The following is a 26,177-nucleotide window of genomic DNA, read 5'->3' as shown; positions in this document are numbered from 1 at the left end:
TGGCTGGCACAGTCAGTAGAGCATGTGACTCTTGATCTCAGGGTCGTGAGTTCAAGCCCCACGCTGGGTGTGGAGCTTACTTTAAAAAACGGAACAGAACAAAAGCTACAGTTTTTATGACAAGCTGAGTTTGGAGCATGTCTCCAAATCTCCCCTCTTAACTCTTAGAAGTCCGTTTACTCCCATCTTAAATACACCTTATTCTTTTTACTCTGTTCATTTTAAAATGTCATCCCTTGCCCTTAAACCATTGAAAGCCCTTTCTAGTTTTGTTTTGGTTTTTTTTTTTTAAGTCTAATTCTTAATCCTCACCACATTTAAACCTTCCAGGCGTCCAGCCTCAATCATACCACAAACCTTCCCAAGAGAAGTCAGAATCGCATGCTACTTTATATTTGCTATACCATATACCACTAGCCTGGTGCTATGCACGTAGTAGATATTCACATACTTGGTACTTAAGCTGAACCGAGACCCAATTTATAACAGGCCAAAATTTGTTCCTCTTAAGCTGTAATTTTTTTTTCAGCTAGTTAATTTTAAAATAATGACCTTGGTTTGTTGCTAGTTTACCAACTGGTTCAGGTATATTTAGACTTAAAATTAAAGGTAGAAGTTATAATCAAATGGATATCTTTTGCCCTTAGAAGTCTTATCCCGGGGCGCCTGGGTGGCTCAGTCGTTAAGTGTCTGCCTTGGGCTCAGGTCATGATCCCAGGGTACTGGGATCAAGCCCCGCATCGGGCTCCCTTCTCAGCAGGAGGCCTGCTTCTCCCTCTCCCACTCCCCCTGCTTGTGTTCCTGCTCTCGTGATCTCTCTGTCAAATAAATAAATAAAATCTTAAAAAAAAAAAAAAGAAGTCTTATCCCTACCTAAGTATTTTCTAGATCCTTTTCAAATGATCTTTTTTTTCCCCCTTCAATTAAAGCAGAAAACAGAAGGGAGAAAAACCAGATACTTTTAGTATCTAACACATTCTAGTATACTTTGTACAAAGGAGGGCTACTGACTTGCTCCCTTAGATTTACATAATATAAACAAGATTTTTATCTCTTGACTAAGGCCTTACACATATTTTGAATTTTTTAAATTACACTTCGGTATATTAATACCAAAGTATATGAAAATTAAAAGGTTAGGAAAAACGGCCCAAAGATAAAAATGTCTTCCTCTCTCATATTTTCAGTATATGGAATCTTCCCCTAAAAAGCCATGTAGTCTTAATTGGGGTGACTACAGGGGCACCTGGGTGGCTCAGTTGGTTAGGCGACTGCCTTCAGCTCAGGTCATGATCCTAGGGTCCTGGGATCGAGTCCCGCACCGGGCTCCCTGCTCCGCGGGAAGCCTGCTTCTCCCTCTCCCACTCCCCCTGCTTGTGTTCCCTCTCTCGCTGTCTCTCTCTCTCTCTCTCTATTAAATAAATAAAATCTTTAAAGAAAAAAAAAATTGGGGTGACTACATAATTTTTCCTTCAAACCAGGATACTCTTTTTTTTTTTTTTTAAAGATTTTATTTATTTATTTGAGAGAGAGAGAGAGCACAAGAGGGGGGAGCGGGAGAGGGAGAGGGAGAAGCAGACTCCCCGCTGAGCAGGGAGCCCGATGCGGGACTCGATCCCAGGACTCCAGGATCATGACCTAAGCCGAAGGCAGTTGCTTAACCAACTGAGCCACCCAGGCGCCCAAACCAGGATACTCTTGAGCATGAAAGGGGGAATGTTAATTATCCTGAGATAAACAAAAAACCAGGTTGGCCATTCTAGTCTTAGGGATAAAACATCAATAATTAGGCAGTAGTCATTCAAAATATGGATGCCAGATCTACTCATAGTTCACTTTAAGAAGTTTTGAGGGGTACCTGGGTGGTGCAGCCACTTAAACGTCCAACTCTTGATTTCGACTCAGGTCGTGGTCTCAGGGTGGTGAGATCAAGCCCAGAGTTGGGCTCCACACTCAGTGCTTAAGACTCTCCCTCCCCTCCTCTCTCTTGCTCTCAAATAATATTTAAAAAAAAAAAAAGTTCTGAGCCCCTAAAAGAAGGCACAACAGTTAACTAAAATACCACTTTTTTTTGGCCTTTGACATAACATTTGGTCAAAGCTTCAAAAAAAAAAACTTACAGAAAATACTTAGTTTTTTTAAAAAACAAAGTTTCAAAGTTATTGCCTCAAAGCCTGCCTAGATTCCCAAAGTCTTAACTATTCCTTCCATACTCCCATAACAGGTGGTTTATGTCTCCATTTAACATCCCTTCATTCTGATTTACTATTAATAAACTATAAGATGCTTTAGGAGAGGCATGATCTTGACTATTACTCCGTAATAGTCCTGTGCCCACCCACACACACAAAAAAAATCAAAGTTGCTGAATGTGAAGAATCTATATAGACATGGGGTAAAAAGAGAATCAGTACCCTGGCCTAAATATTTATACTGAATAAATCAACCTTTCAAAAACCTTGGTAACCAAATGCACTCATCTTCACCAAAAAGTCCTACCAAGGCAATTTAAATTATATTTTTCTGAAATAGTAATAACACATTCTAGCTACAAAGTTTCTTCACTATGATCAAGTTTAAGATTTCCACTTTTACATTCACAGAATGAACTATGGGAGAAAAATTGCTAGGGCCCATTACTCATATCATAGATAACGTACCAAAATATAACTCATTGGTTCCCCAGCTTTATCCTATTGTTGGTCCATATCACATGGCCTTTTTGTACGGGCTTCCCAAGCAGCTGTGGTATAAAATGAGGAAAGAAAAAAACCTCCAATATTTTAGTCTCTTTAAGAATTATAGTGGCCAAAAAAAAAAAGAATTATAGTGGCCATGGTCCATTATAAAGGAGCAATGTTGACAACTATAGTATAAGGCAACGGCTCTCAAACTTTAGTGGGTATTAAAATCACTTGAAGGCTGGGACGCCTAGGTGGTTTAGTCCGTTAAGTGTCTGCCTTCGGCTCAGGTCATGATCCCAGGATCCTGGGATCAAGTCACATCGGGCTCCTTGCTCAGCGGGGAGCCTGCTGCTTCTCCCTCTGCCTGCCGCTCCCTCTGCTCGTGCTCTCTCTCTGCCAAATGGCAAATAAATAAATAAAATCTTTAAAAAAATTAAAATAAAATCACTTGAAGGCCTTGTTAAAACAGATGATGGGACATTTCACCCCTGAGTTTCTGATTCAGTAGGACTGTAGTAAAGTCTAAGAATTGGCATTTTCTCAAGTTCCCAAGTGATATTCATGCTGTGGTCTGGGACCACACTTTGAGAACCACTGGCCTGAACAGTTTTAAGTGCTAGGAGGGAAGGAGGGTGGAAGGAGGTTCAAGAAAACATAAGAACTTAATCTCAGAGGTTAGAAAACTTTACAGAAAAAAACGACCCTTGGGTTTAAACATTTGACATTTTTTTCTTTGTTTTTGTTTTGTTGTTGTTTTTGTTGTTGTTTTCTCTTTTTTAAGTAGGCTCCATGCCCAGTGTGGAGCCCAAAGCGGGCTTGAATTCATGACCCTGAGATCAAGACCTGAGCTGAGATCAAGAATCAGAGGCCTGGGGCGCCTGGGTGGCTCAGTTGGTTAAGCGACTGGCTTGGACTCAGGTCATGACCCCAGGGTCCTGGGATTGGGCCCTGCATCGGGCTCCGTGCTCAGCCGGGGGCCTGTTTCTCCCTCTCCCTCTGCCGCTCTCCTGCTCTCTCTCTGCCAAATAAATATTTATTTGGCAGAGAGACATACGGCAAGAGAGGGAACACAAGCAGGGGGAGTGGGAGAGGGAGAGGCAGGCTTCCTGCCGAGCAGCACCCGATGCAAGGCTCGATCCCAGGACCCTGGGATCATGACCTGAGCCGAACGACTGAGCCACCCAGGTGCCCTAATAAATAAAATCTTAAAAAAAAAAAAAAAAAGTCAGAGGCCTAACCAACTGAGCCACATAGGCACCCCTTGACATTTTTTAAGAATGGCAGTTTTATAATTTTAGAAGTGTTCTCTGCAAGACTAGTCCTTTGCATAATTTTTAGTAGCTATAATTTCTTTAGTATAATTCTGCCATTGTACCATCTTCTCAACAACCTTCTTTCAAGAAGTTCCATTTCCTCACCTATTTGTTCAAAAAGCCTTGCCAACCTGATACTAACAATGATTTGAAAACTTTGACTTAACAATTTACATTTTAGATACCAGCACCAGAAAGAGAGTGAGGGGCTATTTGTTGCTGACTCCTGGAAAAAGGAACTAGCTAGAAGTTAAGGAAAAACACAGAGAACAGATTTCTCAAGCCCACTGGTAACTGTAACAGGTGACTTGGATTACACAGGTACATAACATGTACATATTAAGAGAAAAATAATTTTAAGTATAAATTTTTAATCTTTTTTAAAGTATAAATTTTTAAAAATCACTATTAGTTTTTTCATTCATCCTGTATTATCTTGTGTTTCTAGAGCTAAATGTTGGCTATTCATTCCAAACTCCCAATAGGGACTCTTTTTTAAACATAAATTTATTTTCTTTGGCTCCCTGATGGCAGCACCTCTCCCTGCTGCTTTGCCTGAAAAATTGTAACCAGTATCAACTTTTCACCCTCCTCTAAAGCAATACTTCCCAATCTATCTTCATCAGTAACGCTACCCATTATGATCCCCTAGATCTTTCATTTTGAAATATTTTACAACTGTTTATTGAATAATTTTCCTTTTTTTCTTTAGATTTTATTTATTTGACAGAGAGAGACACAGCAAGAGAGGGAACACAAGCAGGGGGAGTGGGAGAGGGAGAAGCAGGCTTCCCGCTGAGCAGGGAGCCCGATGTGGGGCTCAAACCCAGGACCCTGGGATCATCACCTGAACCGACGGCAGACGCTTAACGACTGAGCCACCCAGGTGCCCCCAATTTTCCTATTTTTAATTATGCACTTAACTACCGATCAGAATTTATAATTAGATGAGAGAATCAGAACTTTGTTGATAACATTCAAGCCAGAAATAAAGAAATTTAATATTTTAGTCTTCTGGTGAGCTAAGCTTAAGTTTTATTGGCTATCTAAAACACTGAAAATCCCGGGGCGCCTGGGTGGCTCAGTTGGTTGAGCGACTGCCTTCAGCTCAGGTCATGATCCTAGAGTCCAGGGATCGAGTCCCATATCGGGCTACCTGCTCGGCGGGGAGTCTGCTTCTCCCTCTCCCGCTCCTCCCTCTTGTGCTCTCACTCTCTCTCTCAAATAAATAAATAAAATCTTAAAAAAAAATAAAAAATAAAAAAATAAAAAACACTGAAAATCCCTAAGGAATCTCAAGGACTACTGGAATTCCTTCTATCCTAAAAGCTGGGAAAACTCATTTTCTAACAAAGATCTGGGGCCGGGGGGGGGGGGCAGGGGACACCTGGGGGCTCAGTTGGTTAAGTACCAGACTCTTGGTTTTGGCTCAGGTCATGATTTCATGGGTCAGCAGGGACTCTGCTTGAAGATTCTCTCCCTCTGCCCCTCCCCACACTCTCTCTCTCTCTCAAAGAAATCTTTTTTTTTTTAATCCCTTGGGCACTGGTCTTTTTACTCATTAGTCCAGAGTCTCTGTTTTTAACTTACAATTATTAATTCAAAAATATAATCTATAATTTAGGGATAAATGCTAGCATATCTTCAGATAGAACCAGCAAGGATCAGATTCACTTTAGGGTATTAATCCTGGCTAGCTCCTAGACTGACTCTTTATAAATGCCTTGGTCTCTCATTGTTTTTTCCCTTTTCAAATATATTCAACCTGGCTGAAAAGCCAGGCTGAAAGAAAGCTCAGCAGGGATCTTAGATAAACCAGGAACTTTCTGGATTGGAGATGAATGAACAAAGCATTTAAGAATAGAAAGAAAAGATGTGTCGCGCATTTTTATTTTAAAACCTCCACTGAAAGACAGTTTGGGGTTTTTGTTTATTTATTTAAAAGTTGGTGGGCATGGGGCGCCTGGGTGGCTCAGTCAGTTAAGCATCTGCCTTTGGCTCATGTCATGATCCCAGGACCCTGGGATGGGGCCCTGTGTCAGACTCCCTGCCCAGCAGGGAGTTTGCTGGTCCCTCTCCCTCTGCCCATCCCTCAGCTCGTCCCTCTGCTCATGCTCTCTCTCAAATAAATAAATAAACTCTTTAAAAAATAAAATAAAAGTTGGTGGGCTTGTTCACTCGTGCTAAATGGAACAGCCTTCTCAGCTGAGGATCCTGTCACCCTGACAAGGCATTACTGAATGCAGTGAAGCCTCACTTGGGTTCTGGTTTTGTACCCACCCCCTCCATCCTCTCAAGCCCTAGCTCTTCCTCAGAAATCTGTCTGCAGGTATCTGAAAAGTACTTATGGGTCACAGTAACAGTGTCAACAATTTCACCAGCTTACTGCAATTTAAAGCCTGAAAAATCACATTTCACTTCAAATCACATTGGCCGCACCAATCTGCATGAATGTGATAAATTCAGAGGTTTAGAATTTCAGAAAGGTTACTTTAAGATATTCCTAACGATCTGAAACTGATTTACCAAAACAGCAGCCTTCTCTAAAATGCTTTGTGCTAAGCTTGCAATGAAGCTTTCATTCTTGGCTATTATCTTTCAAGAAGCACTTTAACAGCTTGCTCCTCCTTCATAGGAATTATCCAGGCCACTCAGGTGAAAGAATAGATTTCCTAAATTCAAAACAGTGCCTAGGTCAGTGGTTCCCAGCCCCGACTGCATATTAGAATCATCTGGGTAGCTTTTTAAAAATAACTATGCCCAGCCCTTTGATTAATTGGTCTGGAAAGAGAACTTGGCATAGTATGTCTTAAAAGCTCCCCAGATGATTCTAATGTACAGACAAGATTAAAAACCACTAGCCTACAAGAAAGGCTTGGGTGGGGCATCTAACAAATTTCTTTTTAGGGTCTTAATATGAGCCAAAGACTATGAATCACACTCTCCTCAGCCCAAGGGCTGATAATCTTTAAAAAACAAAACAAAAACTGGGTAAGGGTGCCTCAGTCTGTTACGCGTCTGTCTTTGGCTCAGGTCATGATCCCACGTCAGATCTTGGAACCCAGCAGAGCCCCACAACAAGGCTGGCTCCCTGCTCAGTGGAGTCTGCTTCTCCTCTACCTCTGCCCCTTCCCCCCCATGCTCTTGCATATGCACTCTCTCAAATAAATAAAATCTTAAAAAAAAAAAAATCAGGGGCGCCTGGGTGGCTCAGTTGGTTAAGTGACTGCCTTCGGCTCAGGTCATGATCCTGGAGTCCCAGGATCGAGTCCCGCATCGGGCTCCCTGCTCAGCAGGGAGTCTGCTTCTCCCTCTCCCACTCCCCCCTCTTGTGCTCTCTCTCTCTCAAATAAATAAAATCTTTAAAAAATAAATAAATAAATAATCAGGTAACAATCTATGTTTACTAAGTAGTTTCATAAAAATAAAATGTCCCATCTCCATGATCCTTTTCACTAAAGTCACATTCAATTCTTGCTATCTGGATAAGTTCTCCTAAGCCATTTAGGATCTATAAACCACTGAAATGCTCCAAAAGTCCCAATAATTGAGCACTCAGACTAATCTCCCATACTGCCCCCTACACCTGGACAGTACAAAAATTTTTGTCATAGCATATTTTTATTTCTTGGTTTTGAAAGTAGTATCACCAGATCCACCTGTAGTAGCAACATCTTCCTTTTTTTGTCTAACCTGCAAAAGCCACAGTCCCTTTTTTCCATAAATCCTTCCCAGGTCACATTGGGCTCCAGTGATTTCTTCCTAATGTAAATTTCCAGTCATGACTATATTTTTGGCATGTTAGACTGCCATTTTACCTTTCATCCACTTTAGGCCTATTTTTCTAAGCACCCCAGGGACAAGAACTACTGCTTACACGTAGTGTGTGTGTGACAGTTTCCAGAACAAGGCTCACAATCTATATTTGGGTTTCCATTTATCAAGTTACAACTTTCTGGCCCTATTTACCTCTCCAACTCTTTTTATTGAGCATTGAGCTCTCACCTCAACTCTAAGACTCCGTTTAATCCAACTAGGGCATCCTTCCCACCAAGCATCCTTAGATACTATAATTGACGTTTGAATTTTAAGATTCTACAATGCTTGCTAAACAAAAACTAGATTCCCCTCGGTGTTTTGTTTTGGCCCTTCTACAGACTTATCTCCTTTACTATCTTCCTCTTCCGTTCCCTCAAAATCCAAACTACACTTCTAGCTAGACAACTTCCACAAAGGCTTCCTTGCAGCGGGCAGCCCAGCCGAGCCAGTCCCATTCCCCCGCCCAGTGCCCATATCTAAACACTCGTTCTCTTTCCTAAGATGGCCGCCACAAAGCGCAGGGAAGGCAGTGCGAGTTCCACCCACAGTTTCACCCCCCCACGGCCACTATCGTTCTGGAGACCCGACGAGAATGGGCTGAAAGACGAGAATGGCCCGAGGACGGGGAGCCTGAAGAGTGAGAAGTGGCCAACGCGCGCGACGGCCGGGGAGGCCTGGGATGCCTGGGAGGCCGGGCGCAAGGAAGACACGCTCCTGCGGAGCCGAGACCAGCGTCACAGGAAGTGGGGGCCCCACCCCCTAACGTCAGGGGCGGAAGTGAGCGTTGCTGGGACGCGGGTATCGGGAGAAAGCGACTGTGGGGAGAACGTGTCTCGACCGAGGTAGGAAAGGCGTCCTCGTCTGGCTTGGGGCCTCCTCAAAAAACTCACCTTTAGTGTCCTGGGATACTTTCACCATCTAATATCTTCCCTTTTCCGCCTGCCCGTAGCCTTGGGCCTTGTGGGTTCTCAGTGCTGCTCTTTTGGCTACGCGTAGTCCAGCCACCGTGTGTCCCCTCGAGGGCCTCCCTACCTCCTTTGTCTACATTGTTTTAAGTTAACCACCTTCCCCATCTTCTCTTGTTTAGTCCCATTGCTTAAATCTACTCTGATTGTTTTGTTTAAAGGAGGAAAAACGATTGTTTTACTGAGACCCCAGCTCTGTTAGGAGTTTAACCGGTTGCTTCAGACTACATCCAGCCCCCAAACTTGACTGTTTCGCGTAATTTGTCCGTTTCACCGCGGTCTAGTACTAGGGAAAAGGTAAAGAATCGCCTGTTAACAGTTTGGTAGGGAGGAGACTTCAGTGGACACGGCTGAATGAGGAAGCTATGGATTCCAGTGTTCTAAATTTACTGTAATTAGTTTTTTTGCCCCCAGAGTTTAGGGTGGCTTTCCATAAGTTGCTGAATCTGGCGCTGATTGTTTCTCTAAACACCCTAAAATCAAGGAACATAATACTTGGTTCTTCCTTCCAAACGTCTTATTTTTTATAAAAAAAAAAAAAAAGTGTGAAGTAACTATGTGTAAGTAAAACTTGTCAAAAGGAAGTTCAGAATTTCTTAATCCAGATATGAAAAATATTTTTTTACAACAGTTTCGTTAGTAAATGTCATTAACAAATGGGCTGTGGAGCAAATTACCAAACTAGAGTTCCAGCTGATCACTTGTATTTCCTACCATAGATTCCAAGGCTGCTTATGTCATAGAATGGGGGGAAGGGGTGTGGAACTGTATGAAGGGCCAAAGGAGAGCTTGCTCTAGAGGCAACAGCTGTAAATCTAGCTAATTTTCATAAGTTTCCTATGAGAATGGTTTTATATAAATTTAGTTTTTTCCCATAATGATTAGTTTATTTAATCACAGTGCTAAATAGGGGGAGATCTTTGGTAGAAGAGGATTCAAACTACAGAAGCATTTCTTGTCTTCATCTTCCACATGTCTGTTACAGACTTGTTCTTTTATTACTGTGTTATCCATAAAATGGATATTTCTTAAATCCTAACACTCAGAAGTTTTCCCTCGGTGCTTAGAGGGAGTGAGTACTAACTAGAGAAACTTAACCAAGTCTATCCATTTTAGTATAGGGGATTGGTGGAGGAGAGGGGAGGTGAAGCATCACTGCAGTAGGTGTGACACTTCCTGATCATGTTTAGAAAAGTCATAGAAATAGTAAGCTAGGGGCGCCTGGGTGGCTCAGTCAGGCGACTGCCTTTGACCCAGGTTATGATCTAAGAGTCCTGGGATGGGGCCCTGCATCACGCTCCCTGCTCAGCGGGGAGTCTGCTTCTCCCTCTCCCTCTGCCTCCTCCCCCCTGCTCATGCTCTCGCTATCTCTCAAATAAATAAATAAAATCTTTTTTTAAAAAAATAGTAAGCTAGAATGTCTCTGGGCTTATGGGATGGATTAAGTGCATACTGGTGGACCTAGACTTTCAGCATTCCCAGGTCCCAGGGGAGAGCAAGACTGGCAGCCTGCCCATCCTATATTTTTAAGAACTTGAGAGGAGAGCTTTAAAATAGTACCCTATTTGGGGCGCCTGGGTGGCTCAGTCGTTGGGCGTCTGCCTTCGGCTCAGGTCATGGTCCCAGGGTGCTGGGATCGAGCCCTGCATCGGGCTCCCTGCTCGGCAGGGGGCCTGCCTCTCCCTCTCCCACTCCCCCTGCTTGTGTTCCCTCTCTAGCTGTGTCTCTCTCTGTCAAATAAATAAATAAAATCTTTAAAAAAATAAATAAATAAAATAAAATAGTACCCTATTCACGTTTATCCTAAAGTTTAAATAGTAATACTCTTGTGGTCTTGACTTGCCCCCTTTAATATTAAATAGCATCGAACCCTAATGGATGGTAAACAGTGACAGGTTGTTGAAATGGCACTTAAAGTAGACTATCTTATCACCTGAATACACTTTAAATTAGTAGTCCTGTTTACTGAACCACTGCTTTTTTTTTTTTTCCCCTTCAGCGCTTGGATTCAGCTTCTTCATTTCCAGCATGGAAGAAACTTACAGTATGTATTTCTTATTGCTTTTAGAGAATAAGTTAAATTCTTTACATATAGTTTTATGTCTGACAAGACCTTTAGTGTTTTGGGAAAGATTCACATTTCTCCCTCAACTGCTGAGGATGTCTGTGTGGTAGTAGAGAAGTTCCCAAATTTGAAATAAGACACTTGAAATTATCAAGCTTTGGAAAGGCTACAGTTGGGACATCTGTGTTAAACTATATTTTTATTAAATGAAACATAATTTTGCAGGGCTTCAGTTTCTCCTATTAAGGACAAGGGGATAGTAACCTCTGTTTTCTATTTTGAGAGACAATATGATATTCATCATAATGCTGATATACATTGAGTTCTTGGGGTTAAAGAAATCCTAGGAAGAATTCTTATTTCTCAAGTGATCCAGGAAACTTAGATGGCCCAAGAAGTCAGAAGGGAGCTAGCATCTAGAATCATACAAATGTAGAAACAAAAGAGACCCCAAAAATCATTTCATTTAACGTTTGGATTTTACATGGGAGAAAATAGAACCTAGATTAACTGATTTGCCCAAGGTTACATAGTTAGAGACAGAGTCATATGTTGTTCATATGTAATGCCACACTTGATACCATAAGGCACTGTGGTTTCTAGGCCCTGACCAAGTTTAAGGAACATCTGCATCAGTGAGTGGATGAAACTTGTCAACAGGGCCTACTTTGTTTCTTACTTTGCTGTATTGTTCAGAGTCTCTTTGGAGTTAATAAGTTCCAACTAAAGGATATTTTTTAGTCCCATTCTACCTTCAAGGAAGGGTCCGATAGAATCTTAATCATCGATATATAGAAACTACATGGAAATAGTCTTCATTAAATATCTATATCAGAGGTTCTCAAACTTGAGCATGCAGCAAGATCACCCAGGGAGCTCGTTAAAACTCAGGTTGCTGGGGCGCCTGGGTGGCTCAGTCGTTAAGCGTCTGCCTTCGGCTCAGATCGTGATCCCAGGGTCCTGGGATCGAGCCCCACATCGGGCTCCCTGCTCCACGGGAAGCCTGCTTCTCCCTCTCCCACTCCCCCTGCTTGTGTTCCCTCTCTCGCTGTGTCTCTCTCTGTCAAATAAATAAATAAAACCTCTAAAAAAAAAAAAAAAACTCAGGTTGCTGGACTTACCCCAGAATTTCTTTTTGTTTGTTTGTTTGGTTTTGGGGTTTTTTTGTGTTTTGTCATTGTTGTTTACCCCCAGACTTTCTGATTCAGAAGGTCTGGGACCCAAGAATTTGCAATTCTAATATGTTCTCAGTTGAGGCTGCTGATCTGAGGACCACACTTTGAGAATCATTGATCTAGAAGACTGATTCTCCTTGGTCTTCCTTAGGGTTCTCTCCCCTACCTCCTTAATTTTTTTAAAGATATTTTAATGTAGGAGTGCCTGGGTGGCTCATTTGGTTAGGTGTCTGCCTTCAGCTCAGGTCATGATCCCCGAGGGTGCCCTGGGATTGAGCCCCGCGTTGGGCTCTCTGCTTGGTGGGGAGCCTGCTTCTCCCTCTCCGTCTGCCCCTCTTGTGTGCTCTCTCTCTCTCAAATAAATAAAATATTTTTTAAAAAGATATTTTAATGTAAACCTGGAATTCCATGTGAGATAGGTAGATTTATATTTATTCTTGGAAGCTTACTACTCTCTATTAAATTAGAAAGCAACAGCTCCCCTTTATGTCTCATTCTTTACTTTTTTCAGCCATAATTTTTTTCTTAGAAAAATATCACCTGGGAGTTGTTAGAAATGCACAGTCTCTGGGCCCCATCCCAGACCTATTGAATCAGAATCTGCATTTTAGCACAGACCCCAAGTAACTTAACACTGCCTTAGGATATACTTGACCTTCTTCCCAAATTGACCTTAAACTATAACCTTAATCTGATCTAAAGATCTCCAGCTTCTGTTTGGGGCTGTACCTCTTAACTGATGATACTTTTGTCAGGTTTAGTTCCCTATTTCTAGTTTCCTCCATTTCTCACCGTGGGTTTCAGGCCCTACCCAGGAGTGAGAAACATCTGGGTATTATGCTAAGCAAAATAAGTCAATCAGAGAAAGACATGTATCATATGACCTCACTGATATGAGGAATTCTTAATCTCAGGAAACAAATTGAGGGTTGCTGGAGTGGTGGGGGTGGGATGGATGGGGTGGCTGGGTGATGGACATGGGGGAGGGTATGTGCTATGGTGAGCGCTTTGAATTGTGTAAGACTGTTGAATCACAGACCTGTATCTCTGAAACAAATAATACATTATATGTTAAAAAAAAAAAAAAGATAGCAGGAAGGGAAGAATGAAGGGAGGGAAATCGGAGGGGGAGACGAACCATGAGAGACTATGGACTCTGAGAAACAAACTGAGGGTTCTAGAGGGGAGGGGGGTGGGGGGATGGGTTAGCCCGGTGATGGGTATTAAAGAGGGCACGTTCTGCATGGAGCACTGGGTGTTATGCACAAACAATGAATCATGGAACACTACATCAAAAACTTACGATGTAATGTATGGTGATTAACATAACATAATAATAATAAAAAAAATAGTTTAAAAAAAAAACATCTGAGTCTATGCTTTTGGAGAGAGCTTGTCCACAGGGCCTACTCTGTTTTCCAAATTGAGTTATATTCCCAAAAAGCCAGATAGAATTTTTTTTTTTTAAGATTTTTTTTATTTATTTATTAGAGAATGAGAGACAGAGAGCACGAGAGGGAAGAGGGTCAGAGGGAGAAGCAGACCCCCTGCTGAGCAGGGAGCCCGATGCGGGACTCGATCCCAGGACTCCAGGATCATGACCTGAGCCGAAGGCAGTCGCTTAACCAACTGAGCCACCCAGGCGCCCCAGATAGAATTTTTGATGAGCAGTTTGATAGTATTTATTACAAGTATTTATTACAAGTATAAAGTATTTGTTACTTTAAATGCACATATACTTCAATGCAGCACTCTTAGGTATCTGCCCAAGTGAAATACTCCTCGTACACAAAGAAGTATATACCAGATTGTTAGTCACAGCATTTTATATAATAATAAAAAACTGGAAATGACCTAAATATCCATCAGTAAGAGAAATGATTAAGAATCTATGGCAGGGGTGCCTGGGTGGCTCAGATAGTTAAGCGTCTGCCTTCAGCTCAGGTCATGATCCCCCCTGGGATCAAGCCCCACGTCGGGCTCCCTGCTTCTCGCCCTGCTCATGCTCTCTCTCTCTCTCTATCTCTGTGTCTCAAATGAATAAATTTTTTTTAAAAATCTTAAAAAAAAAAAAGAATCTATGGGGCACCGGGGTGGCTCAGATGGTTGAGCGTCTGCCTTCGGCTCGGTTCATGATCTCCGGGTCCTGGGATCGGGCCCCGCATCGGGTTCCCGGCTCAGCGGGGAGCCTGTTTCTCTCTCTGCCTCTGCCTCTCCCCCCTGCTTGTGCTCTCTCTGTCTCTCTCCCTTTCAAATGAATAAATAAAATCATTTAAAAAAAAAAGAATCTATGGCAAATCCGTATGCAGCACTGAAATATTCCTGTTTGGGTTTGGTTTGGTTTTGGGTTTTTTGTTTGTTTGTTTGTTTGTTTTATATTCTTTTTATATCCTGACATAGAAGGAGCTCCAGGATATATTAAGTTAAAAAAAAGATCTTTTTATATCCTGACATAGAAGGAGCTCCAGGATATATTAAGTTAAAAAAAAGAAAAAACAAGTGGGGCACCTGGCTGGCTCAGTTGGAAGAGCATACAACTCTTGATCTCAGGGTCATGAGCTCAAGCCCCACATTGGGGGTAGAGATTACTAAAAAATATAAATAAAAACTTAAAAAAAAATAGCAAAATAGGTACAGGAAATCCTGTCACATGCTACAATATGGATGAACCTTGAGAACATTATGCTAAATGTAATAAGTCAGTCAAAAAAAGACATACACTATGATTTTACTTATATGAAGTATCTGGAATAGACTCATAGAAACAAGAAGTAGAATTAGTGGTTGCCAGGGATTGGGAAGAGGAGAGAATAGGGAATTATTGCTTAATGGGTATCTAGTTTCAGTTTTGCAAGATGAAAAATTCTGGAAACTGGTTGCATAACAGTGTGAATATACTTAACACTACCTAATTATACACTTAAAATTGGTTAAGGTGGTAAATTTTATGTTACATATTTTTATCACCATTAAAATTTTTTTAATTAAAAGTAAAATAAAATTTTTTAAATCTAGAAAACCAGTTTAGAGCTAACCTAAGTTACCAGAGGCCAGGAAGTAAAACATTGTGCTAGGAAGTCGTCATTATCAACTCTGATATATGTCACTGTATAGGCGGTATAATGTGTATGAATCATGAGGTGTGTCTAGTCTGTCAGCTGCTGACATGACCTAACATTTGCTCATGATGGAATGGATTAAATGAAGGGAAACTAATAAGAATTTTATCTGTAAACTCTCCCTGGGTGTCCTGAAGCTTCAGAAATACGAAAAGATTGCTGGTCAGGATGAGCCTGGTCCAATAAACTTGCCTGTCCTCTAAGACTTTTCCTTCCTATTCATTCTGTCCTTCAAGTCACCTTTCTGGCTCATTTGCATCACGATCATGGTTAGCAATTTTTTGCATGTTTACCACTCTTCCAGTGAAACTGTCTGTTTCAATTCCCCACTGGCTTCTGATTTTCATAGCAGTCTCCTGGTTTATAAGCTCCTTATCAAATGTGAATTGTTTATCTTATTTCACTTTTATCATTGCCTTCAGTGATGGTAACAGCATTTTATTAGGTTGCCTCTCGTCCTCCTTATAATACACTCAGAATGTGCTTAACCCTTTTAATTTCCCTTCATTAATCAAGCTTGCTAAAATTTGTAAAGCCTACGGGTAGCTTTACACATTTAGAGAAACTTCTTAAGTAACTATGTAGAGATGATTCCTGAAAGTATAGTCTTTTTTTTTTTTTTTTTTTTTTAATTTGACAGAGAGCACAAGCAGGGGGAGTGGCAGACAGAGGGAAGGGGAGAAGCAGGCTCCCCACAGAGCGGGGGGAGCCCGATGTGGGACTCTATCCCAGGACTCTGGGATCATGACCTGAGCCGGAGGCAGTCGCTTAACCAACTGAGCCACCCAGGCGCCTGAAAATATAGTCTTCTAAGAGAAGTTTTAAATAGCATGGTCTAGGGGCGCCTGGGTGGCTCAGTCGTTAAGCGTCTGCCTTCGGCTCAGGTCATGATCCCAGGGTCCTGGGATCGAGCCCCGCATCGGACTCCCTGCTCCGCGGGAAGCCTGCTTCTCCCTCTCCCTCTCCCTCTCCCACTCCCCCAGCTTGTGTTCCCTCTCTCACTGTGTCTCTCTCTGTCAAAAAATAAATAAAAATCTTTAAAAAAAAAATAAATAAATAAATAAATAGCATGGTCTAGGTTAGGGGCTTTCTTTCACAGAGCAGCTCCATATGTCTGCAGTTGTCTTAAATTTAGGACGTTCTGTTTTTGCAGATTATTTTTTTTATCTGCCCAATTTGATAATCACTAGATTAAAGAATTCTCTGATTTTTTTCTCATCTGTGTGCCAAACTATGAAAAGTAAAACCACCTATCTGATAAAGGTATTGGTTTCTTTTGAGAGGTATCTAGAGTAACCAAGATCAGGAACTACTTACTGTAGTAAGTCCAAGCAGACAGATGAAAAAGAAATCACCTATTAAGCTTCCATAGAGCTTATAACTGATCTAGAGCAGTCCTTATGAACGTTTTTCATGCCATAACATACTAGTCAATAGGCAAGAATGCTGGCAAAGGGGAGTAAGTGCCCTCAACTTGCCCTAGAAGTGACTGGTAGGGGATGGGGGAGCATGTGCAGAGGTACCCCGCACTGGTATGTTGGCACACCATCCATTCTAACTTTAGCATACTGGTTGAGAGGCTTTGCTTAGGCTAGCTAGAGATAAGAATGACCCTGAATTAGCACGTCTAGAAGGGAAAAAAGGGTATCATTTCATTTAACTTTATTGTTGTTTTCATTGTTGGTTGCCCTTAGTATAAAACAAATTTATGTACAACCAGATATGAACTAAGATCCTATCCCATGATAGCTTGTTTTGCTGTACTTACAAAGATTGGTGGTAATACAGTTTTATCTTCCCGGAGTTACATTTTCATGTTTAAATGTTTAGTCACCCTTTTTTTTTTTTTTAATTCCAAGTTGTTGTTAGACTGTCATGTTCTATTCTTATAGATTCTGTTTAAAAATCCAGTGTGCCTGGAATACTGTAATTTTACAAAGGCTTAAAGCTTAAGCTTTATGTTTATCCTACTCTTCTCTCTTTCAGTCGATTCCCTGGACCCTGAAAAGCTATTACAGTGCCCCTATGATAAAAACCACCAGATCAGGGCCTGCAGGTTTCCTTATCATCTTATCAAGTGCAGAAAGGTAAGGCATTATTTTCATAATTTGCCTTGTAATGACCTCTTGAGTTCTTTTAAAAAGCCAAATTTTGTAAATATCATATAATTTTAGCAAAAATGTTTTAATTTAATGCCTGACTTGTTTTAGTAATCTGCTTTTGTGTTAAGTACCAACATTTACAGAAAGGAGTTTATTTCTTGAGTACATAGCTTTTTCTTGTTTTTGTTTTTTTTTCTCACTAACTAGTGACAAAGCGCCCTCTATATACTCTTCTTACACTTCATAAAACAGAGGAAAAACTAATTTTTGCTAGCAATGAGAAATCCCTCTTGCCTTGTGAATTTGATGTGTTCATTGTCCTGATAAGGATTGAGTGCCATAATACACTTAATTCTGATTTCTTTTTGTTTGGAAATTTTAGAGAAGTTGAACAGCTAGAGGTTAGCCTAAGGAAAGATTATTCCTAAAAATAACGGTTTCTCCAAGTTTCAGTCTTTGGTTGAAGCATCTTTTGGTGGGGGACAACTAATCAGAGTTTGAGTTTTTTTCTCTGGTCACTCTTTTGTAGTCTTAGATATAAACTACTTTAATGCTGGCATACTAATTGAGGCACTTTGAAAGGATTGTTAGAATACAGATGTCGGATACAAAGGCCAAAGGTCTGCGGGATTTATGCTTGGACAGCATTTTTGGTATTTAATCCAAGCTGCATACAATTCATGTATGCATTAACATCCTTTAAAGGGTGTTTCTCTTGCAGTCCTCATGACATGCTTATCATGCCTTTGTTGATCATTTCTGCAGCTCTTTTAAATCTCTAGAGCAAAGATCCCTTAAAGTTGAACCTGGATAATGTGGACCAGCAGATACCACCACGACTTGCTTCCCTAGGATTGCAAACATGTCCCTAAGGATAAAGGTTGCGAAAGGAAACTAAGCAATAAAAAGACATATTGTCTTTAACTCCCTTTTTTTTTTTTTTTTTTTTTTAAGAGAGTGAGAAAGCCCCGTGCATTCGGGGAGGAGGGTGGGGCAGAGGGAGAGTGAGAGAGAGAGATAATCTTAAGCAGTCTCCATGCCCAGGTCAGAGCCCAACCCAGGGCTCCATCTCACGACCCTGAGATCATGACCTGAGCTGAAATCAAGAGGCAGACGTTTAACCAACTGAGCCACCCAGGCACCCCTTTAACTCCCCTCTTCTAATGCTCTTAATCTTTGACCACAAAAATCTTTGCATTGGAATGCTCAGTATCCCTTACGAAAATCATGAAGATAACTGCCCTCATAATTTTCTTCATCCTCTATTTTTTCTTAGCGTCCTTCCACTTCACATTATTTTTACTTTTTTGAATATTATTTGTGATAAATGTTTTGCTTCTAATAAATCAGCTTCTTAATTCCTGGTAGCTTACTATAGGATTTGATATATGATAAACCCTTTGGTTTTTTTGTTTTGTTTTAAAACAGAGAACTTGATCAGCAGAGTAGACTCTCTCATTTGGGCTTTTCCTTAGTGAAATAGCTGAAATAAAGGCCCAGTTGTTGACAGCCTCATTTCAGGCATCGTTACTTGAAATAAGCATTCCTGTGTTAATCTGAAAACTCACTGGTCGGCTTCTTCTGCGGCTCCCTCCCCACCGCTGTTTTCCAGCACTACTGCATGGCAATAGCAGGGGTGCTACCGCAGTGCGGACTAAGTATGTTTTCGTGTTACTGTTCCCTGAATATCACCCTTCAGAGACATCCAGAGAGCTCCACCATGACAGGCTGTGCTGCCAGTCTTGGGACCCCGGGAAATATGGTTCAAATACCCAATCCTAAATTCACTGTTTACTCCCCTATAAGCCACTGTAAACCCAGTATCTGTGCTGTCCGTCTCTACGAGCATAAGAAAGAAGCTTACATTTTGATGAGTTTGAGGTCATCTGTCCAGTCTGTGTGAGGAGAAATAATTCATTCCCTCTTTAATTTTCTACATGAGTTTACTTACCATAGTTAAGCCACAAGTTTATTGAGAGATTTTAGGGCAGTCATTTATAGAATAAGGCTAAGCCACTCCCTTTGAACCTGAAGAGAATCAAAGAATTGATAACCTCTTAATTTTTGTTCCACAGAATCATCCTGATATCGCAAACAAATTGGCTACTTGTCCCTTCAATGCTCGCCACCAGGTTCCTCGGGCCGAAATCAGTCATCATATCTCAAGCTGTGACGATAAAAGTTGTATTGAGCAGGATGTTGGTAAGACTAGCTAAAAGGTTTCAGTCCTAGAGGTTAGCCCCTTCAGATTTGTATTATGCTCCGTTGTCACCTTGATTTCTTGATTTTTGGCTTTCATCATTTCAGAAGAATAGTACCTTTCTGCCCTCGAGTATTTTATCTCATCAATAAAAGGTTGTCAGGCTGTGTTTATCAGACTGCTTTCTCTTTTGAACAACCTGATCCATCTTACCAGTAATTAATCTAAAAATAAAAATCCTTTTATTGTCATAAACGAAGACAAACAATCTTTGTTTCAGCTTCTTTTTCTTCTGCAAGGGGATAAGACCTCTGCTTAGCTTTCGTAGCATCTGTTTTTCAGAAACAAAGACCTATTAGGCTACCCTGAAACCTTTTAACCCCTTTAAACATAATAACCTGACGATGTCCCCTTTTTACATCAGAATCTTTGTTATCTTGCAGTCAACCAAACCAGGAACCTTGGACAAGAGACTCTGGCTGAGAGCACATGGCAGTGCCCTCCTTGCGATGAGGACTGGGATAAAGGTGAAGTGTCTCTACATCTTTTTCTTCACAATGTCTAAATCGCAAGTCATTTGCTTTAGACAGAAGGAAGATTTTCCTTTTTTAGGAACATACCATGTTTGGAACGCCTTATTATTGTTATTGGGCCTCAAAACAAGCACATTCGTATCACTGTGCAGACACGTGGAACAGCCTATCCCTCTTGACTGGAAAAAGCACTTCTTTACATCTATTTTTTTCCATAAATTGTGTTGTACCATCTGTGTTTGGTTGTTACTGGACACGTTTATTATTATTTATGTTGCTTGTGTTTATATCCTTCAATTAAATTCCTGCTACTGTGTCACTTCAGGGTACTTGATCAATCTTTAAATTTCTCTAAACTTAGGTGTATTATTTCCCACCTTACAGATTCAACTAGCATAAACTGGTGTTTTCCCTAGGAGTGTCACAAACTGTGTTCTTTCTTTGGCAGATCTGTGGGAACAGACCAGCACCCCATTTGTCTGGGGCACAGCCAACTACTGTGGCAACAACAGGTAAATGAAATGGGCTCATTCCCAGCACTGCCTCCCAAAATCCAAGTGACCTGTTCCCAAAAGAAGCCACCAAAGCATGATTTGATCTCTTTCCTTAATGATGTTACTTGGTGGTAACTTAGTCTAGATAGTTTTGATGGGTTATTTTCCTTATTTATTCCTCGATTCATAAAAAGGTCACATGCTTTGTGTTAATCGCTATGGGAACACAAAAAACTAGCTTATAGTCTAGCAAGGGAGACAGTGGTACCAGACATTCTTACGTCTAAGTTGGGTTTTTTGCTGAGTTGGCATTATTTTAATACTTTGAAAAAATTCTCCAGTGACACCACTCTGGGTAATTAGTGTCTAAGGAAAAATAATCCTGAAAGTTCTTGATTTGAAATTGGGCAAGCCAGAGTACCTATTGGGTAGGGAAGAAAATGCATCTCTTCTTTCCACTGATTTTGTATCTAATTTGTATCTAAGTGTGGGGCTTGAACTCATAACCCTGAGATCAAAACCTGAGCTGAGATCAAGAGTCAGACGCTTAACCACTTAACTGACCGAGCCACCCAGGCACCCCTTTATCTAATTTAAATCTATGAGATTTCTCATTACTGCTTCATCTTCAAACCGTAGAAGATCAAGTTTCAGATATTCAGAAATGAGAATATTTATGGATTAGAAAATGAAGGAATGAGATGCTAGACTTCATTTGTCCCCAAATAGAATGCTTATCAATTTTTCTTAGCTCCTAAGATAAGTTAGTAATTGTACATGTACCTTATTTTGTGTGTGCACTAAAATAGAAAAACTTAAAGATGAATTTTAATAGTAGAGTTTTAATTTTACCTCAGTTCTATGAGATTTGTTGCTTCTGGTTTGGTTGTCTTGGCATTTTATCTCTTACATTTATTGAGTGAGTCGATGAGCCTGTCATATAACTCAACAGTAGATGGCATTGCTGTTTATCTCAATTTCTGGAAAATGAAAATGGTTAGACCCATCTTAATGCTTGTACAGAACAGTGAGCTTTTCAGAGAAGTAGTAATCATTCTAATTGCAAGAATGTTTTGATGGAAATGTGTTTACATTTCAGAATGTAGTTTGCTGTTTTCTCCCAAATTACAAAAAACACATTTTGATTGTCTTGTGTGTGCCTGCCTGAAGAATACAGATATGCTGGCATAGGCAAATTTGTCTTTGTTTTTGCAGCCCTGCAAGCAATATAGTTATGGAACATAAGAGTAACCTGGCTTCAGGCATGCGTGTTCCCAAGTCTCTGCCATATGTTCTGCCATGGAAAAACAGTAAGTGAAATAAAGGCAAAATGTTTTTTCTCTTTTCATTGTGCTAAATACAGTTGGTCTTGATTATTCAGGGACATAGTCAGTGTGAACACATTACACTCACATGACCCTGAGAGTGAGTGCCTCCTTAAATTTTGCATTCTGAGCGCCTCACTCCCTACACCCTAGGCCCGGCCCTGGTTAGTAACAGGAAATTATGAATAAGAAAGTACAAGATCGCAGAAACCAAAAGAATATTTTCAAGTTGGGATGACCACTGACATCAAATACCTTGGGTAAATTTGGAGACCAATAAAAAGGCTACTGACACTGGGCAGGAGGAAGTCATCCCTGACACTCAAGGCATAATATCAGTAGAAATTGGGATTAGAAATTGGATTGCAGAGACCTAAAAGGAAATGAGTAGAAAGAAAACGAAAGTAATAAGTTATAGGAACTAGCATAAGAATAGTATTCTGATGTCTTCCCTAGACATCAGAAACCGTGCCGAGTAAATAGGTACTAAATTCATATCATATCACCCTGATAAATTCCCACATATGGAACACCCAAGATACTATCATTTTTACTTAATACAGACTTTCCTAATGTTGCCCCCAAATTCAGATTCCCTTGATGTCAGTCTTTGCTACTATTTGAGCTAATTTTTTAGGTGGCTAGAGGATTCCCTTTAAAACATTTCCCTTTGGATACTTGCATTTCCCAAAAAAATGAGTTCACCACATCATATGCCTAAAGGCTAGATAGGTAATATACTATTCTTTTCCCATGCTCTTGAATAGAATCCAATCACTAATTTTAAATTCTTCCACTTTTATATTGTAATTCAGTATACCCCAAGAATAAGTCATTTGTGTTTAGTAAGAATAGGGGAAGGAGTGAATTTCAATTGTCATGGTGTATTTATTTTGAAATATTTCTACTCTATAGATGGAAATGCACAGTAACTGAATATCTCATCAAGTAAGTGTTTCAGTTTTATTTCACTATCTCTTCAAATGGTAGCAAGATTTAACTGGACATAAAGCAATTTGGGTCCAATTTTCCTTCAGATTATGGTACCAAATTAAAGCTTTGTGTGTGCCTGTATTTTTTAAGTATATAGCTTCTGTTATGGCTCTACACGCTAATGAATAGGCATTTACTTGTTAAATTAGAATCCTGTTAACGTGCCATGTTGCTTTCCCTAACGTTAGTACACATTGCCTTTTTCCTTTTTCCTTTTTCTTTTTTTTTTTTATCAAAGTTGCATTCGAGATCTATCATGCCTTTTTAATGGACTGAGATTAATCAGACAGCTGTGCTTCACTGCTCTGCAATTCTTTCCCTGTGCAGTACAGTTTAACACTCAGCAAAAAATTCATACTCTTTTTAATTGAGCAGTTAAAAGTTTGGGGTCTCTAAGAAGCTTGCACTGTTGATCTTATCTGAATATTTGATTTAGCAGAATCTCACAAAATCTCTATGAAGAGACTAAAATATTTTACTTTTTACAGATGAAGCCTTTCCTGAGGTAACCCTATATGCCTATGGCAGAGCCAAATTTGATTCTTCAAATGCAGTTTTGGCTGAGGTTGCCCAGCCATATTGCTCCTGCCAAAAGGAATATTATTAAGCTAGGAATGAGACTATATCCCCACTGTCTTGCAGATAGTAGGCCCTCTGTGAATATTTATTTAAGAGTGAGTAATTGGCCTCTTGCCTTCCAGTTCATTCACTTCCTCTGGACAGTGAAGCAGATGGATCTCCTGTGAGTTAGGGTTCATTTTGTGCCAAAACTGATGTTTCTTCTGGTGAGAAGCAGAAAAGAGATTCCAAAAGCAAACACCCCTTAGCTATGGACGATAATATTTATGTGTTGCTTCTAGGTGCTAGCAGTTTTTCTTGGTAAGTTTTTGTTTTGTTTTGTTTAAGATTTTATTTATTTATTTGACAGAGAGAGACACAGAGAGGGAACACAAGCAGGGGGAGTGGGAGAGGGAGAAGCAGGCTTCCCACTGAGCAGGGAGCCCGATGTAGGGCTCGAACCCAGGGTCCTGGGATCATGACCTGAGCCGAAGGCAGACGCTTAACAACTGAGCCACCCAGGCGCCCCTCTTGGTAGGTTTTGATGTCAAATTGTTAAATACATGTGGAAACCAGAAAATTGGATTTGGCCCCAGGAGGGAATAAGACACAACAGCACTGGGGTGTGTCAGGAAAACACACACCACCTGGATGAATGGTGAACTTTGAATCCTTCTCTGACACACTGCACAAGATGCTTGGTTCTCATACAGTACGGATTGCTACATAATAAAAATGGTCCAGGGGCATCTGGCTGGCTCAGTTGGGAGAGCATACGACTGGATCTTGGGGTCGTGAGTTTGAGCCCCACATTGGGTGTAGAGATTACAAGAAAAAAAAAAGTTACTCTAGGTGGCTCAGTCAGTTAAACAGCCGGCTCTTGATTTTGGCTCAGGTCATGGTCTCAGGGTCCTGGGATCACCCCGCTTCAGGCTCCCTGCGCAGCAGGGAGTCAGCTTCCCTCTCCCTCTGCCCCTGTCCCCGCTCGCACGTGTGTGCATGGTCTCTCTTTCTCTCTCTCTCTCTCAAATAAATACATCTTTAAAAAAAAAAAAAAAATTACTCTAAAGTGAAAGCCCAGGAGAAGCTTCTATCTCTAACATCTAAGACTAGATACCTTCTCTCCTTGGGAACTTAACTCTTTGCTATTAAACCCCTTACATGCTAAAAATGTATTTTTCTTTATAACCCCTGAGGAATCCGGAGAGAAAAATTATCCTAGGTTAGGTAACAATCCTTAAACAGCCACAAACCTTTTTATCCTCTTAATAAAGTATCATTTTTTGAATGCCAGTTGTTACAGAATTCTCTAGCTTCTTTGGAAAGATACAAAAGAAATAGAAGATAGGACTTATCCCCTTAAGGAACTTAAGTGTGGGTGGAGATTTTCTTGAATGCATATACATGAAGAGGGTTTGTTCACCTTGCACTTGATATGCTTTATCTCATGTTTTTATCAACAAATCTACTTTTTACTAGATAAGTGTCTCAAAGCAGGTGATATCATATTAATTTTTATTCCCCTAATGTATGTTGTAACAGCTCAAAAAATATTACTGAATTAATAAATAGAACATATGAGAAGAGAAAAAGATCAATATAAGTTAATTAAAATTAATCCAGAATTGTCTGGAGATGTCAATTGTATGGATAGTCAATTCTGATTTTCGGCTCACTCATGAAACTGTTGACACAAGCAGTGTACAGCGAGCTCTATGTAGAATGTTTTTGATTCAATTAACAAGTTTCTGTGTGCTTAGTGGTACTGAAGAGCTAAGGGTCAGAAGGTACTTGGTGTTCTGCCATTAACAATATCAGATTCTTCCAGCTGACCAAGAGATGTTAATCAGGTTGTAGTTGTGTGGCCTATTATCAGATGTAGTTGGTGTTTTTGTCACTGAAAGGAACTAAGAACTCTTTTTTTTCTCTCATTTCCTTGCAGATGCCAGACTCTAGAAGACTCTTGCTTCTTCCTGCTACCAGTGGGTTCTTCGTGGTTTTTCCTCCTAATCTAATTATAGAAGGATAAACTGTCTGTGACTTTCAAACTGACAAGTACCTTTTTTTTTTCCTCCATGCTTTGAGTCTTCACTCATTTGATGCAAGAAAGAACCCTCAAACTCAGAACTGTTTCAAATAAAGCATCAACGTAGATAGCTTGATAGTTTGGTTAAGTACCTGCAGCCCCAAGATCAGAAATCACATCCCATTTCACATTAATGAAACATAATTATTTAAAGTTATCTTAAAGGATCCAGCTAAAGCAGGCAAGAAACTTGGGTTGGAAAAAGTAACTGTGTATTTGTGTTCTCTGATACACATAGATCAGATTCCTTTTAAAATTTATAGGAATGGTCCTTTTTTGATCAGTGCATCTCCTTATCCAGAGTCTTCAAGACATTGATAGCATTTAGATAGCAAAACACCCCGTTCTTGTTTAGAATCTGTAGAACACCTTGCTCCCTGAATATTTCCAACCTAGAGTAGGTTTCTTTTGTTTCTCTCCCACATTCCAGCTAGAAATTGTACTAGCTGTCAAGCCAGGTGTAGATTATGTAGGAGTGAAGATTGGAATGGAGGAGAGGAACAATTGTATGTGTGGAGAAGAGAGAGGCTTTCCACCTATGTGTGAAATTTGATTAAGCTTCAAAGCTTAAATGTGATGGCCCTGCTGACTCTCCTGGAATGTGTGTATAAGAAGTTAGATTTCTGAAACACCCAAGGCTCTGGCTAGCCTAGCATTTTGTTGGCCCTTACAAGGAAACTTCATAATCTCCCCAGACCAGTTTTTTGTTTGTTTATATCTGTGCATTTTTTGTGTGTGTTTTTGTT

The 26,177-nt window shown here is 40.5% G+C and overlaps 1 protein-coding gene across 1 annotated transcript; it reads left to right on the top strand.

The window, feature by feature from the left end:
* Positions 1-8,584: 8,584 nt before the first annotated feature.
* Positions 8,585-25,393, top strand: GTSF1 (gametocyte specific factor 1). Its single transcript, XM_036124249.2, has 9 exons — positions 8,585-8,658; positions 10,781-10,825; positions 17,127-17,227; positions 19,318-19,444; positions 19,886-19,969; positions 20,424-20,487; positions 21,685-21,779; positions 22,710-22,742; positions 25,288-25,393. The coding sequence occupies exons 2-8, from the start codon at positions 10,810-10,812 to the stop codon at positions 22,724-22,726; spliced, it is 504 nt and encodes a 167-aa protein (XP_035980142.1). The 5' UTR covers positions 8,585-8,658; positions 10,781-10,809; the 3' UTR covers positions 22,727-22,742; positions 25,288-25,393.
* The last annotated feature ends 784 nt before the right edge of the window (positions 25,394-26,177 follow it).

Source organism: Halichoerus grypus, chromosome 6 (genome assembly GCF_964656455.1).
Source record: "Halichoerus grypus chromosome 6, mHalGry1.hap1.1, whole genome shotgun sequence".
In the NCBI taxonomy this organism is placed as follows: Eukaryota; Metazoa; Chordata; class Mammalia; order Carnivora; family Phocidae; genus Halichoerus; species Halichoerus grypus.
The sequence above is the reverse complement of the archived record's forward strand: the minus strand, read 5'-3'. Positions and strand labels throughout refer to the sequence as shown.